The following is a 16,578-nucleotide window of genomic DNA, read 5'->3' as shown; positions in this document are numbered from 1 at the left end:
AGATGGGATTTCTCCATGTTGGTCAGGCTGGTCTCGAACTCCCAATCTCAGGTGATCCACCTGCCTCGGCCTCCCAAAGTGCTGGAATTAACAGGCGTGAGCCACCACGGCCGGCCATGCCCACCTTTTAAGTCCTGTTCTTCTTTGTGCTTCTTTACTCTATAGCAAACCTCTACCGATTGTCTTTGTTTCTTTTCCTTCCTGTCAGAAAGCAGCAGGCTTTAGGGTTAAGACAGCCAAACAGGGCCAAAGCAAACTCCTGGCTCCACAGCTTCTAGATAGGTGGTCTTAGGCAATGGCTTAATCTTTTTGAACTCAGTTGCCTCATCTATGAAGGAGATAATAATCCCTGTCTCACAAATCTCTTGTAAAGTTCCAAGTCAGGTATAGCAAATGTTCAGTAAATAGTAGCTCCCATCTCTTGTTTTCAGTTTGCTCTCTTAGAATGGAGGTGGATCAAGAAAGGGGGAAAAGAACCAAAAAAGGAATGTTATGCCGAATATGCCCTATGGGGCTAAAAAGCTACAATGGCTTGCTCCTAAGGATGTACCCTAGTCCTTCCCCTCTGCTGGGGTCCCAGCCTCAGGGATATGAATCCACCGATCACCCTGTAGCCTCTGCCAAACTGCTTTGCCCTTTGCCAGCCCCTGTCAGCGTCCTCCTGGGAGGAAGGGCAGAGCCTGTGTAGAGCCTGGCAGGAGCCTGGTACCTGGTGCTGGGAGACCCTGCAGAGCTGAGGCCTGTCCTGAGAGTGGTGGCGTTTCCTTCAGGGCCCTGGTTGCAGAGAGGTTTAGAGGAGGGTTAGAGTCTTCCTCCACTAGAAGTGCAGTCCTTACTCCTCAGTTCCCAAGGAAAAGGAGCCAGAAATGGTAATCATGCATTCTCTGTGTCTGTCTCTTTCCTCCTCCTCCTTGTCCTGGCCCAGCCAAGTGGGAAAGGGCCCCGGTTGCCAGAGGTGTACTGTGTCATCAGCCGCCTTGGCTGCTTCGGCTTGTTTTCCAAGGTAAGAGGCTCTGGCAGGCTTCCCTCCCCCTGCCCCAGCTGACAGCTCCCACAGGAGTATCTGCAGCCAGCTTAGATGAGAAAACCACCTGTGAGTGTGAGCAAGCGGGAGACAGAATGCAGGAGCAAGTACCAGTGAGCTCTATGACGCCCTCCCATTCCCCAGCCTGACCCTCTACCCAGCTGGCTGGCACTTCCCCAGCTCCTGTGCTGGCCCTGTCACAGCCCACCCTGGGCCCTGGGCAGAGCCAGAGTCCTTGGGGAAGCAAGAGTGCCCAGGGAGCTGACTCTTGGGTGGTATTTCCTTTGCCCAGCTACTCTGCTCTTGGGGACTGAAGCAAGGCCAGTTAAGGAACAGAGGAGTCACTGAGTGCCAAGCAAAACGGGAAGGGTAGAGTGTGCAGATCCTGGCAAGACCGCCTTCCCATCTCCCAGCTTCTGGGCCAGCCCGGTCAGATGCTTGGCTGCCCTCTTCTCTGCCAGGAGGGGAGAAGGGCACTGCCCTGACACCCTTCCTCTTTGGGCTGCTGGCGGTGGGCACAGGTCCTAGATGAGGTGGAGCGCCGGCGTGGGATCTCTGCGGCATTGGTCTATCCTTTCATGAGAAGTCTCATGGAGTCGCCCTTCCCAGCCCCAGGGAAGACCATCAAAGTGAAGACATTCCTGCCAGGTGCTGGCAATGAGGTAGGGATTTCTGCACCCTCTTCTCTCGGGCTACGGGCTGGGGTGGCAGGAGGACCACGCTAGCCAAGGTCATAATCTTTGAGGGGTGCAGAGCACGGCTCCTCCTTGCTCAACCATGTCAGTGTACCCAATCACTAGGGACCACAACAGCGAACAATAGGAATGTACATGTTGCCCAGCCCTCTGCTCCTCCCAGGGGCCTTCCCTGACCCATTTGGACTAAACTGCATTCCATCTGCCTTCCTTTTGTTCATTCATCGAACAGTTACTGAATGTGTGCCATCTCACAGTCAGAGATTGCGCCAGACCTCAGAGCAGAGTCAGAGTTAGAGGGACACAGCTCTGTCCTCATGAAGTTTGTAGTCTAGTGGGAGATACTGATATTATAATAAACACGTTTACACATAAACAGATAATTCCTAAATGTGTTACGAGCCAAGTGAAAGCACAGGACCTTATGAGAGTGTGGAACAAGGGTTCTGCTTTAAATTAGGGGCCAGGGAAGGTCTCCTCTGAGAAAGTAACACTTTACCAGAGACCTAAGTGGTGAGTGGGGGCAACTAAATGAAGCAGGAGGAGGGAGATGGAAAGAGAAGGATATGAATGGGAGAAGATTATTCCAAGTAGAGGAACCAGCATCTGCAAAGGCAAAAGTTGGGCAAGTGCATGTGCTGGTCAGAGGGTTGACGGGGGTGGGTTGGCAGGCAAGAACCCAATCACGATGTCCCTGCTAGGCCAAGTTAAGGATTTGGGGATTTTATTTAAAGCAGGGGTATGATAAGATCTGATATATGTTTTCATTTTATTTTTTTGAGACAGGGTCTCACTCTGCCACCCATATTGTGCAGTGGTGCTGGAGTGCAGTGGTGCTGGAGTGCAGTGGTGCTATCATGGCTCACTGCAGCCTCACCCTCCCAGGCTCAAGCAATTCTCCCACTTCAGCCTCCTGAGTAGCTGGGACTACAGGGATGCACCACCACACCCAGCTGACTTTTGTATTTTCTATAGAGACAGAGTTTCACCATGTTGCCCAGGCTGGTCTTGAACTCCTGGACTCAAGCAATCCTCCCACCTCTGCCTCCCAAACTGTAGGGACTACAGGCATGAGCCACCTGTGGCCAGCTGATACATGTATTCAAAGCCCACTGTGGCAGCCGTGTAGCTAATGGTTGGAGTGAAAACAGGGAGACCAGCAGGGACACTGTTATGGCACTACAGGCAAGAGATGATGGCAGCTTTGGATTAAGATGTGGTAGAACAGGGGAAGGGAAGTAGATGGATTTTAGAATTAGGACCAATAGCACTTTGTGTTTGATTGGAAATAGGGCATAGTTGTCACAGAGACTGTAAGGCTGACTCCCAGTTTTCTGGCTGGAGCCCCAGGGTAGATGATGGAGCCATGTACTGAGATGGGAGCTCGTGAAGGAGAAGCAGGTAATGAGGAGGAAGAGTCCAAATGTGTACATGTCAAGTTTGAGATGCCCGTGAGACCCCCAGTAGAAGATATGTAGTAGCAAAGAGTGTACATAGGGAAGAGAAGAGAGCCCAGTATGGGGTCCTCCTCAGTCCTAGGGAACCCCAACATGCAGAGGCCCTGCAGGAGAGGAGCCATAGCCCTGAAGTTTGAGGAGAGGGGAACACGAGGGGAGGGCTTCGGCTGAGGAGCACCTCAAAAAGGAAGCCATGATCTGAAGCAGGTACCACCAAGAGGTCAGGATGAGGTGTGGAAGATCTTGACAAGTGCAGGGCCCAGAAGTTGGGCTGGAGCTTGAGAAGTGATGGGGGTGAGGAAGTGGAAACAGCCTGTGTAGACATCTTCTCAAGATTGCATGGCTGTGGAGAGAAATAGGGAAGAGGGCAGCAACTGAAATGTGGAACTAGGGAAGCTTGTTAGGGGTGGTTGTTTGTATGCTGGTGGGAATGGCTGCCAGAGGAAGAGGTTCAAGCTACAGGAGGTGGAGGGGCTAACAGAGTGTGCTGAGAAGATGTGAGTGTTAGGCTCCATGGAGGGCTTGGCATTTATTAGGAGAGGAGGGAGTGGCTTAGTAGATTTTGGATTCTCATCTGATGGCTTTGATTTTCTCAAAATAGAAAAGGTCAGACCAGGCACAGTGGCTCATGCTTGTAATCCCAGCACATCGGGAGGCTGAGGTGGGGGGATCACTTGAGGTCCGGAGTTTGAGACCAGCCCGGCCAATATGTTGAAACCCCGTCTCTTCCAAAAATACAAAAAAAAAAAAATTGCCAGGTGTGGTGGCACATGCCTGTAATCCTAGCCACTCAGGAGGCTGAGACAGGAGAATCTCTTGAACCCGGGAAGTGAAGGTTGCAGGGAGCCAAGATCGCACCACTGCACTCCAGCCTGGGTGACAAAGCGAGACTCCATCTCAGAAAAAAAAAAAAAATATATATATATAAATAGAAAAGGTCATTCTTTGAGAGTAAGAGGTGGATGTTGGGTTCTAGGAGAGGGAAGAGTAAATAAATTAGTTGTAGAGAATGGGAGAAGGACTGACCAAAAAAGCATACCAAGCTTGCTGAGCAGTGGCAACTCCTAGCTTGAGGGCTTTCTCCTCGCCTCTTTTCTCCCCTTCATTTAGAGGAACTTTAGGCTTTGTGGTGGCTGTGGGGCACAGGATAGGTGACCCTTGCCTTATAGCCCAGCATCATGCCTGGGAGCTCTTCGTGGTCTGGCACTGGCCACCTCACTGGGCTCTCATCTTCTGACTTGATACTTACTCTTCCCTCAACCCTACTTCCTTTGGCTTAGAAGACACTTCCCTTCTTTTCTCTTTGGGGAGTCAAGTACCTTGTGCTCTGAAAGGCTTCCCTGACCCCTCCCCACGCACATGAGCTTGGCTGCCCTCCTAGATGTCCTGCCTGTCCCTGTGCAGATGTTGGTCACACCCACTGGACTCCCAGGCTGTAACTGCTCGGTTCCTTCAGACCCCTGGGCCTGATCTCCTTGAACGCAGGGATGCATGGAACAAGACCAAGAGTGGGAGCAGCCTGTGTGAATTCTCAATCCCTGGGGGAAGGGGGAGGGCTGGGCCCCAGGGACAGTAGGGACTAGGTGGGGCTGGGTGCTAGAGAGCAGAGCCTGTTGGGCTGCATGCAGGGAGCTTGTGACTTCTGGGGCGGGGACAGGGCCTGGAGCAGGTATAAAGGGCTCTGGCATCATTGTGGTACTTCTTTCCTTGAGCCCACATTCACTGACCATTTGGGGTGTACCCAGCATCTGGCGGATCACCGGTCCTTCCAGGAGTACACCATCAGGTGGGAGAGACAGTGGACACAGACCGCTACTGTGCCCTGTGCCCTGTGCCCATTTTGCTGCTTCTCTGGGGCCCAGAAGGATGGATGCTGAGTTAGGAATCAGAACGCCTTCACTTGCTTAGACTCTGAGGAACAAATGAGATGATGTGGGTATAAGAACTCCTTGTAAAGCATTACCTTTGATGCCATCAGGCAATGAGAGAGAACTGGTTTCTCACCCTAGTTTTCAGGAGGCCTTCACATCTATGCTGCACACACACGCTATGGGACCAAGGATGAGGCCAGGCAGACCCCAGGGACACAGCTGCTTTGGCACAGCCTGAGCGTCAGCAGTTCCTCCTGCCCTCACCACTGGGGTTACTCGCTACCTCCCACCCCCATGACTGCCCCCAGAGAAGAGGCTCTCTGAGCTGTGGCACTGACCTTGGGAGCCACCTTTGGAGGAAAGAAGGCTAGGCCTAGCCCTGATAAGACAGTCCTGCTTCCTGGCAAGGTTGCAGAATGGCCAGCTCTTTGCTTGTGTTTTCTTTGTGCCTGGCACAGGACTTAGGGTGATGGAGATAAAGGCCAGGATGGCAGGACAAATAGCCTCTGGAAGGAAACTCTTTCTAGCAGGAAAGGGAGGGGGACAGCGCAACAAGGACACCAGCATTGCCTTTCCAGAGGTGGCTGGGATTAGAGTCCTGGGATGCGGAGATGCCTGGAGAGCAGTGGGGTCTAGTCAGCATTAAGGGCTTAGACCTTTGTCTGGGGAGGTGGGCAGGAGGACCCTAGAGATGTGGCTGTGTGGTTCCCTGCTTCTCCCTATCTCTAAGAGCAGTCAGCTCTCCTCTCTTCCTGAGGTCCCGATGGATGGTCCCTCAACTCCTTCCTTCTGGATCCTTCCCCTCTTTCACAGGCAGCCCTCTCACCCACAGCTTGGGTGTTCAAGTGCTGTGAGAGCAGAGCTGTAGTCTGAGGGGTGGAGGAGAGGGGTTTACTGCATAGCAGGATAGACGAGAGACCTGGAAAAGAGCAGGTGGAAAGGGGAAAGCAGCCTCCAGTTGCTTCGTGGAGGGCTGGAGGGCAGCACCCACCTGGCTGGCCCAGGCCCACTTTCCCATCGCTCTCCTGCAGGTGTTAGAGCTGCGGCGGCCCATGGACTCACGGCTGGAGCATGTGGACTTTGAGTGCCTTTTTACCTGCCTCAGTGTGCGCCAGCTCATCCGAATCTTTGCCTCGCTGTTGCTGGAGCGCCGGGTCATTTTTGTGGCAGATAAGCTCAGGTAGGGCCCAGCCGGGCAAGGAAGAAGAGGGGAGGGGGAAGGCACGCCCACAAGCGAATCAGCAAGTGTTCAGGAGCCTAAGCACTTGCTGGCTGGTGCTGGAGTGGGGGCTGTGCATAGGGAGATAAAGACTAGGTGGAAAGGTAGCACCCCTGTGTGGGTAAGGGAGAAGGGTTTGGGAGCACACAGATGGCAGGATTGAGAACCCTGTGGAGGGCTTGGCCTGAGGGAAGAGGGAGGGACATTTCTTCCTTTGCAACAGCGAAGACTGTGCAGATGGCGGTATATGTACAGGGGAAAGGTTAAGAAATTGAGATTTTTTGGCAGATGGTTGCATTTCTTCTGGAGGGGGAGGCAAAGCCATCTCAATGGGATGCTGAGTTTGAGGAAAGAGCCGCTGTGAGGAAGGGGCAAGAGCACTGACTGGGGACAGTGTGAGGAGTGCTGAGCCAGCCAGCGAGGGTCCTGTGGAGGGTGTCCCCTGGAGAAGGCGACTGCAGTGGCCCAGGGCTGGGCACTGGGAGGGCTGGGGAGGAGGATGCCATGGGGGCATTGAGGTGCAGAGAGGAGAGTGGGTGAGGAAGGCTGGCCAGCCCACACCAGGAAACGATGTGCAGGGCCTGGAGGTGCCAGGGAAGTGGGGGAGCTGGTTTAGGAGGAGTAAGAAAAGAGCTGGGTGGGTCACAAGTCTTGGTCTGAAATGCTGGCATTTAGGACTTTAGAGGTAGAGGTGTCAAGGTCTGGTGGTGGCCATGGGACGGGTGGCAGAAGTGATGGTCACTGGACCTGAGGCATTTTAGGAAGGAAGAAGTGAGAGCTCTTCTAGACAGCCAAGGTTGAAAAAAGAAAAAAGTTTTATGTCAGTGGTGGTTGGGGGGTGACACAGGCAAGGGACAGTGATATGGCTCCAATGAGTGGAGGAACACTAGGGCTTTTGGTTCTTATGCTGGTTTAGATAAAACGACACGGACACAGGTGGGGTTGGTTTTAAGGAGCAGAGAGTTTAATAGGTAAGAAGGAAAGAAGAAAGGAGAAGTACAGAGACAGAGGGAGGGAGGCTCCAAAGCCAAGAGAGGGAACCTCAAGTGCTGTGGACACCAGCCAGTTTTATAAGTAGGCTGGAGGAGGTGGTGTTTGATTTGCATAGGGCTTAGGGGATTGGTTTGACCTGGCATGTCACTCATGTAGCCCCCGAAAAAGCTGGCCCTCCCATCCTCGCCTTTTAATATGCGAATATAGGGTGCCTGATGTTCTACACACGTGGGAATATGCGGGGCAGCCATGCTGCTAGGCACATGTGGGGGCAAGGGCAAGAAGACAACGGTGAGAATTGCCGTGTTGGGTGGACCCAATTTCTAATGGTCTGTATTTGCATATCAAAGGTTGCCTGCCTGGCTGTAAGAGCTAGGGCTTGCTTTCTAGACAAGAAACATTTTTGAGCTGCTTTAAAAGAAACGAAGCGCGGTGGCTCATGCCTGTAATCCCAGCACTTTGGGAGGCCGAGGCTGGCAGATCACAAGGTCAAGAGATTGAGACTATCCTGGCCAACATGGTGAAACCCTGTATTAGCTGGGTGTGATGGCGGGCGCCTGTAGTCACAGCTATTCAGGAGGCTGAGGCAGGAGAATCGCTTGAATCTGGGAGGTGGAGGCTGCAGTGAGCGGAGATTGTGCCACTGTACTCCAGCCTGGGAGTGAGACTTCGTCCCAAAATAAGTAAATAAATAAAAAATTAAAAATTAAAAAGAAACAAAAACTTTTCCTCTCTGTGTAAAATAATTTCTTAATAACTCCTACAACAACAGGATGGGTTATTGGCAACATGTTACGTATTGTTTTGGTCAAAGAATCCATCCCAAGTAGTGGCTTCTCTAGAGTGGTCATTTGGACATTGATTAAGCCACCTTAATGTCAGGTGCTCAGAGGAGGGCAGTGAAGGAAAATCCCCCTTCTGGTTTGCCCTCCAGTAAGTCCTGAATCCCTGGGATATTCCCTTCCATATATATGAGGGAGCCGTTGAGAGGAGCCCGAGAAATGAACTCCCGATTGCCCTCACAGGGACAGGAACCCAGGCCCATCCTCAGCCCAGGAGAAGCAAGGAGGAAGAAAAACCAGAGCTGCTGACTTTTCCATAGAGTGCCAGGGTTTAGAAAGGAAAACTGCCCCTCACTTGTTCCCATCACAGCCTCAGTGCTTCTGTGTCTCACAGTTCTAGGTGTTTTGTGGGCCCATCAGGCCGCTGTGAAGAAATCTAGCCCAACAGCTGGAATGAGCTAGGTACAGCAGCTCAAAGAGGCCCCTCCTGTGTGCCAGCCATGGTCATTGTCAGCCAACAAAGCCCCTGACTGCCCGGCTTTGGTGCCCTGGCCTGGCCTTAGTGGCCCCTAAGAGAGCCTGGACCATGAGGTTTCTTTTCCTGAAGGTTCTACCCTCTTAATGCATGGCTGAGCCTCTTCTTTGCCACCCTGCCCCCTAGCCCAGCTCCCATGGGTCTGTGAATACAGCTATTGTTTCCTGTGGTTGCAGCTGCCTCTGAGCACATTCCAGGACCATTCTGGGAGGGATGATCCCAAGGTCTTGTTCTTGGCCTGGCCGGGTATTCAAGTTCTGCCAGTTTGGGGTCTTGGAAAAGATGTCCTTCCTGTTCTGCCTGGGGTCTGCCTCCGGCTGGAGAGGGGAGGGGTAGGTCCAGCCAGCTCATGTTCCATTGATGATGATTTAGGTTTTCCACAAGTTCTTTGTCCCTCTTGCCTAGTTCTGATGTGGGGTGGGAGAGGGTACCCAGGATCTGCATTCACTGGCCCTAGGGGTTTACAAAACCTCCTGCCCCCTCATCCACGGGCCCAGTAATGTGCCCCCCAAACCCAAGACAGCCCTTTTCCAGATCTTTGTCAGATGACTGTCCCTGCGGGATGCTGCATACCTTCCTGGCTGTTTGTAAGTGCATTTCCCTGAGAGTAGCACTGTTGTCCCTGAGGCGCTACGCAGTGGGAAAGTGGGGGCTTCACCAGTCTGCAGGGTCCCTGAGCCCCATTAGCATTTTTGTTGCACTGGGAGGTTTATGATCAAAGGCTGTCCTGAGCCTCCAGTGAACTCTAAGGTCCTGGGCCTGGGCTCAGGTGCTCTGTCTCTCTGTCTGCCCATCAGTACCCTCTCCAGCTGCTCCCACGCGGTGGTGGCCTTGCTCTACCCCTTCTCCTGGCAGCACACCTTCATTCCTGTCCTCCCGGCCTCCATGATTGACATCGTCTGCTGTCCCACCCCCTTCCTGGTTGGCCTGCTCTCCAGCTCCCTCCCCAAACTGAAGGAGCTGCCTGTGGAGGAGGTGGGCCATGGGGGGAACCAGCTGGGGGGAAGGGTGGAAGGGGAAGCAGGTGCTGGGATCTTACTTGTGGCCCCTCAGCCTCTTTACCAGGCTCTTATCCTTTCTCCCTGGGAGGTCTATCCCCGGCTGGAGTTCTTCCTGTTATCTGACCCTGGGAACCTGGGAGGTCTGGAGGCCTGGCAGAGGGCATTGCGGGACTCATGCCTTGAGCCACTCTGCTAATGACTCATTTTCTCAGGCGCTGATGGTGAATCTGGGATCTGACCGATTCATCCGACAGGTAAGAGGGTGGGTGCTTGCTAGAGTGAGGCTCCTGACCACCCTGCACCATCACACACACTACTCAACCTTCACAATCTGTTTGTTGAGCTCTCTGGGTTCCATACTTACTCACAGACTAGTCAAAGGTGGGGAGAAGCTAGTCTTGGAATCTTTGACCTCAGCAGGGTCTGCCTTTCCAGTGGCATCATCAGCTTCTGGAAGGCAGTGTGGGAACTTGAAGAACACGGCCTGGGAGTCCACAGACTTGACCACTGGACTTTGCCCGCTTGCAGCCACATGGTCTTAGGCCTCTAAATTCCTCTGAGCTCTAAAGCAGAGGTGGTGACAACATCCGCCTTGAAATGTTGCCGGGGGTTACACAAATATAGATTGTTGTATAATGTACAGGTTTGCAATCATTGTTGTCAACTACAAAAAGCCTTTGTTAGTCGTGGAAATCCTCCTGACTCTCTACCAAGGAGCACAACCCAGTGCCTCCCCTATGGAAATGTACTTACTGTCTGTTACACACCAGTGATGTAGCTGAGGACTCCCTGGGTACCAGGCATAGTGATATGGACACAGAAACAGAGTGTAGAGACTGAAACAACAGTCTAACTTCATTCCTGAAACACAGGCTGGCCACGGTCTCCCTGCCCCAAGCCAACTGTGCCTCCTACCTAGAGCTGAAGATGGAGGAATTGGGGAGACCTAATCAGGAACCCCTGGCTAGTCCTGGTCACAAAGGCCACTGGCTCTACCACCTTTTTTTTGAGACAGGGTCTCACGGTCATCCAGGCTGGTGTGCAGTGGTACAATCATGACACTGCAGCCTCGACCTCCCTGGGCTCAGGTGATCCTCCCCACGTCAGCCTCCTAAGCAGCTGGGAGTACAGGTGCATGCTACCATACTTGACTAATTGTTTTTTGTGTGTGTGTGTTTTACAGATAGAGGGACCTGCTAAATTGCCCAGGCCCAGGCTGGTCTCGAACACCCTCCTAGGCTCAAGTGATCCTCCCACTCAGCCTCCCAAAGTGTTGGGATTACTGGCATGAGCCACTGTGCCTGGCCCTCTACTACTTTTAATCTCTGTAATCTTGGGCAAGTTTCCTAACCTTTCTGTGCTCCAGTTCCTCATCTTAAAATGAGGTTGATGATAGTTATGAGGGTTATTGGGAGAGATAAATGAGATTATCTACTCAAGCTCTTCTAACAGGTCTTAGCACATAGTAAGAGCTCAGCGTCAGCTATGATTGTCACTGCTTTCTTTCTCCTGCAGATGGACGACGAGGACACATTGTTACCTAGGAAGTTACAGGCAGCTCTGGAGCAGGCTCTGGAGAGGAAGAATGAGCTGATCTCCCAGGACTCCGACAGTGACTCCGACGATGGTGAGGATAGTGCCCGGGCATGGTCAGCTCTGCTCCAGGCTCCCTCTGCTCTGGGTCAGGGCCCCATAGGGCCAGAACTCTGCCTCTGCGCATCAAACCCTTTCTGGCTGATGAGGACCTTGGTCTCACTCTAGCGTCTTTTCTACCCCAGGTGGTTTGGGAAGGAAAACCCAAAGACATGTGGCAACCCCAAAGATACTTTCTGCTGACAGAAAACTAATTATTCCTCCCTCTCAGGCCTTACCTCAAGCCATTGCAGGAGATGAAAGGAACTTCCTCTTCCTTGGAAGCCAGAAAAATCACTTAGGGTGAGGGATATGACAAAAGTGGTGCTCTGGTTTCTACTTGAATTCATCCAGCAATTATGTTTCAACTTCCATGTTCAGAACATAGTTTCTGGCCTTCGGCAGCTTGTAGGCTAGTTACAAGGCCATAGGCACAAGAGAGAAAGCTTCCAGAGGCTGGGCGCAGTGGCTCACGCCTGTAATCCCAGCACTTTGGGAGGCCGAGGCGGGTGGATCACCTGAGGTCAGGAGTTCAAGACCAGCCTGGCTAACATGGTGAAACCCCATCTCTACTAAAAATAGAAAAATTAGCTGGGCGTGGTGGTGTGCACGTGTAATCCCAGCTACTTGGGAGGCTGAGGCAAGAGAATTGCTTGAACCTGGGAGGTGGAGGTTGCAGTGAGCTGAGATGGCACCATTGCACTCTAACTTGGGCAACAAGAGTGCAACTCAGTCTCAAAAAGAGCTTCCAGAACAGAAGAGTGGTACTGGCTGGACGTCTTGTTGGGGAGAGGAAGACTACACCAGGTGAAGATTTGAGGAAGGCTTTGCAGGCTCTTGACCTGAACCTCAAAGATTTTCTTTTCCCTTCCAGAATGTAATACCCTTAATGGGTTGGTGTCGGAGGTGTTTATCCGGTTCTTTGTGGAGACCGTTGGGCACTACTCCCTCTTTCTGACACAGAGTGAGAAGGGAGAGAGAGCCTTTCAGCGAGAGGCCTTCCGCAAATCTGTGGCCTCTAAAAGCATCCGCCGCTTTCTTGAGGTTTTTATGGAGTCTCAGATGTTTGCTGGCTTCATCCAAGACAGGGAGCTAAGAAAGTGTCGGGCAAAGGGTAAGGCTTGGTTATCAGCTCTCTTCTCTCTCTAATTTTTTCACCCACAGCAGGGCTGAAGAACCAGGCGCTATGATGGAAGCTCTTGGACATCAAGCTAGGGCCAGGCCTCTTAACATCCCTTTCCTTCTGTTAGAAACTTCCAAGGGAGCATTCTCTTCCTCCTGTCCCAGTAAATGCCTTCACAAGGCTGTGCACAGGCTGAGCCACATAGCTAGAGATGGGACTCATCTCCGCCTAGGAGCAGCATGCTATTGGTTGCCCACCCCCTACTCAAAGAGGAGGATAGAAGAAAGCCCTTCTATCCAGAGAAAAGGAACAGACTGAGCAATTTTGGGGGTTCTGAGAACCCAGGGGTTGGGAATTCCCTTAGAGAGCACTGGGCCAGCTGTTGTAGGTTGGTGGCAGTCTTCATTGAAGGCAGATGGTTATCTCGCTTTTTGCTATTTCATCAGCTCATTCAAGGACTCTTTCGTCTCATCACAATCTTTCTCTCTAACCTCAGGGTTAGTACTTCTTCTGTCCTCTAATACTATCCATTTAGTGTAACAAACTTTTTGGAAAAACATGGTAGAATTGTCTGAAAGAAGCCAGAGATGTCCACTTGGGGCAGCTCTGAACTGAGAAGCAGCCTCCTCGCCCTAGTGCAGCTTGGGAATGTGCATGGGGAGGCAGGGTGGCAGCAGCGAACCCCAGCAAGATGTCGCTAATGATTGCTTTGATGAGCCAGTCTGAATTCTAGTAAGATGCTCCTGCAAATTATCATCCCAGATGCTTGCTTTCTCGTTTTTTGGCATCTGTGCTCCATGGTTCCCTTCATGTAGGCCTCTCCTTCCCTTTCCTTCCTCCAATGACTATTCTCTTCCCTGTGCCTGTTTCTCTTACCCAGGTCTTTTTGAGCAGCGAGTGGAACAGTACTTAGAAGAACTCCCAGACACTGAGCAGAGTGGAATGAATAAGTTTCTCCGAGGTTTGGGTAAGTAGCCTTGTTACTGATGAGATAGATGTTCAGCAAGAAGGAAGGGGCTGGGGGATTTGTGCCCCCAAATACTCTAAATCAATGTCCACATGTGTTATACTGGGGCTGTAGACAGAACAGGATGTAGACATCCCATAGTGATGAGAAGGCTCTCAGCCAGAATTCCAAGGGCATTTTGCACAGTAATAGTCCTTCAGTATCTGTGGGGGATTGGTTCCAGGATACCCAAAGATACCAAAATCCACAGATGCTCAAGTCCCTTCTATAAAATGGCTTAGTATTTGGATATAACCTGTGCACATCCTCCCATATACTTTAGATCATCTTTAGATTACTTATAATACCTAATACAATGTAAACTGTGTTATTTTATTTATTTTATATTTTATTTTATTTTAGAGGCAAGGTCTGGCTCTGTCACTCAAGCTGGAGTGCAGTGGTATAATCCTAGCTCACTGCAGCCTCAAACTCCTGGACTCATGTGATCCTCCCTCCTCCACCTCCTGAGTAGCTGGGACTACAGGTGTATACCATTACGCCTGGCTATTTTTAAAATTTGTTTTGTAGAGATGAGGTCTTGCTATGTTGCCCAGGCTGGTCTCAAACTCCTGGGCTCAAGTAATACTCCCATATTGACCTCCCAAAGTGTTGGGATCACAGGCGTTAGCCAGTGCACCCAGCTGTAAATAGATATTATACTGTATTGTTTAGGGAATAATGACGAGAAAAAAAAAAAGTCTACATATATTCAGTGCAGACACCACCATTCATTTTTTCCCCCAAATATCTTTGATCTCCAGTTGGGGTTGAATCTATAAACATGGAACCCATGAACGCAGGACTCATGGATACGGAGGGCAGGCTATATTTACCATATTGCATTACAAAGAGGAATCCCAGGTTCCCACATACATCAGGTCTTTCTGTGTGCACTCCATCCTGAATGAATATGAAGGCCATTAGAGCCAGTGAGCTTTCCTCTAGACCATAACAGGTCTGCAGACATAACAGTGCGAGTGCCCTTGCTGCAAAATGCTCCCCTCCCTGCAGGGTGCTCAGCCCGTCAGATCAGAGAATCAGAGCATGTTTCTGTTTAAAGAGAAATTGAGACCAAAGAGGTTAAGTGGCTTGCCTAAAACCACACAGCGATTAATAGCAGTGCCCTAATTAGAGCTCTCACGTGTTTTCCCTACCCTGGATCAGATCACAGCTATAATCCAGTCTCCTAATCCTCTTCCTCTCCCACTGAGAGGGTTATGGCTACAAGGAGGAGAGGGAGTGGAGGTTGGAAGGGATAACACTGAACATTCTCTCTCTTGTCCTCTCTGGCCCACAGGCAACAAAATGAAGTTCCTCCACAAGAAGAATTAAGCCCTTCTCAGTAGCAGAGTCCAGTGCCTTGCAGAGCCTGAAGCCTGGGGAGAAGGCCCAGCCTGGGACCCTCTGGGCTGCTGTGGCTCCTCTGCTCCCACAGATCCCATCCTCTAAGCCAGCCCACCTCTGCCTTCATCATATCCCGGGATACTGTTTGTAAATAATCTGCTGTAAGCTTTAAATGTTTTTGTAACAAGCAAAGAGAATATGGTAAATATTTGTATATTCCCAAGGGGCCGGGTGCTTTCCTGTCCTGCTAGAGCATGGATGAAGTTTTGCTGGGTGCTCGTGACTGGCCAGTTTTGTGCAGCTGACTGTCTCAGCCAAACCACTGATCTTCCCTGGAGGCCTTCGGCCTGCCTGCCTGCCTGCCTGAGGCCCCTGCTGCCAGTCTCAGGCCCTGGAGAGCAGATGCTGTCTTGTTATGTACAGGACGACCTTTTAAAAAAAACTTAAGAGTTTCTATTTTTTCCTGGTAGTCCCCATACCCATACCCTCTGTTTTTGAAAGGCAAAGGCCAATCAGCATGGCACCAGGGTCTTAGGCCTAGTCCTCTCATTCCCCCCAGCCTCTGAGATGGTCAGTGTGTCATGGGAAGCCCACCCCCAGCTCTGCCAGTGCTCTCTGGGCCTGGCTCCCAGTCAGTGGTGGCCACGATGCGGTACAGGGCATTCCTCCTTCCCATCTACGGGTGTTCTCAATAAACAGTGTACAGTTGTTTGGGCCCAGAGCCTTATGTGTTCCTTGGCTTTGTTATCTAGCGTTCTCTCTCCCGGGAGTGGGCTGGGACTGGCCAGTCAGGGATGAAACATCATCACACAGGGAACTGAGTACTAGATTAAGGGGTTAGCTTTAGTGTGAGTCACTGACCTCCCCTAAAATGGAGTTCTCCAGCCTAAGTTGCATGACTGGTCTTTTTTTTTTTTTTTTTTTTTTTTTGAGACGGAGTCTCGCTCTGTCGCCCAGGCTGGAGTGCAGTGGCCGGATCTCAGCTCACTGCAAGCTCCGCCTCCCAGGTTCACGCCATTCTCCTGCCTCAGCCTCCCGAGTAGCTGGGACTACAGGCGCCCGCCATCTCGCCCGGCTAGTTCTTTTGTATTTTTTAGTAGAGATGGGGTTTCACCGTGTTAGCCCGGATGGTCTCCATCTCCTGACCTCGTGATCCGCCCGTCTTGGCCTCCCAAAGTGCTGGGATTACAGGCTTGAGCCACCGCGCCCGGCCCTGACTGGTCTTAAGAGTTAGAAGATACCCAGTCATTGCAGTAGTTCAGCTTCCCTCACGTGTTCAGCCTGTGCTTACGTGTTTCCAGTGATGGAAAGAATGCTCTTTGCCCGTTGGCCCCATTATTAGGTAAATCTTAACATTTTCCTCTTCAGCCTGAAGCTCCTAAGATGTCATTTGAGTGTCCTGACATTGGTGGAGTGAAGCACAGCTAATGCCAACCCAGGCTTGGGCATAGCCCTAACCCACTCCCTGTGACTCTTCCATGTCACTCTGTGAATCATTTTTCCATTGGAGCCCTAGGTTTTCATACAGAAAGTACTGCTACATTCCACAGAAGAGGAAGGAGAGAAACAAGGTGGGAAATAAGGATGGTTTAGGCTTTTCACCCACCAAGGCCTTGGGAGAGCAGAGACTTTGCACACTCCCAAGTGAGGCATTAAGCTGCAACCGTTTTCCTTGGTATTGTGTTTGGGTCTGACAGGATTTGAATCATGAGTAAAGTTTTCCTGTCCTTCCACCCTTGTTGAGAGATGATCCCATCCTAAGTTTCCTTCCCCTCTCCCCTCTCCCCATCTCCACTGAGGCCTGCGCAGGCCTCAACCTGTCCATGGTTTGGGCCTGCTGTCAGCCTCACAGAATAAAGTGGAGGGTTTGTCTTCTGGGAAGGCAAAGTCATT

At 51.4% G+C, this 16,578-nt stretch overlaps 1 protein-coding gene across 2 annotated transcripts in view; it reads left to right on the top strand.

Annotated features, from left to right (window-relative positions):
* ST5 (suppression of tumorigenicity 5) overlaps positions 1-15,406 on the top strand; it is a 123,273-nt gene extending 107,867 nt beyond the window's left edge. For both annotated transcript variants that reach the window (XM_011947593.1, XM_011947594.1), the window contains exons 12-20: positions 926-1,003; positions 1,546-1,686; positions 6,079-6,227; positions 9,374-9,551; positions 9,790-9,831; positions 11,093-11,204; positions 12,084-12,323; positions 13,213-13,299; positions 14,639-15,406. In XM_011947593.1, the coding sequence (XP_011802983.1) occupies positions 926-1,003; positions 1,546-1,686; positions 6,079-6,227; positions 9,374-9,551; positions 9,790-9,831; positions 11,093-11,204; positions 12,084-12,323; positions 13,213-13,299; positions 14,639-14,673 (1,062 nt within the window). In that variant the 3' untranslated portion in view covers positions 14,674-15,406. The remainder of the gene's footprint in view (positions 1-925; positions 1,004-1,545; positions 1,687-6,078; positions 6,228-9,373; positions 9,552-9,789; positions 9,832-11,092; positions 11,205-12,083; positions 12,324-13,212; positions 13,300-14,638) is intronic.
* Positions 15,407-16,578: the final 1,172 nt, after the last annotated feature.

This window comes from Colobus angolensis, unplaced genomic scaffold, assembly GCF_000951035.1.
Source record: "Colobus angolensis palliatus isolate OR3802 unplaced genomic scaffold, Cang.pa_1.0 Scaffold269, whole genome shotgun sequence".
In the NCBI taxonomy this organism is placed as follows: Eukaryota; Metazoa; Chordata; class Mammalia; order Primates; family Cercopithecidae; genus Colobus; species Colobus angolensis.
This window is presented reverse-complemented; position numbering and strand designations above follow the sequence as displayed.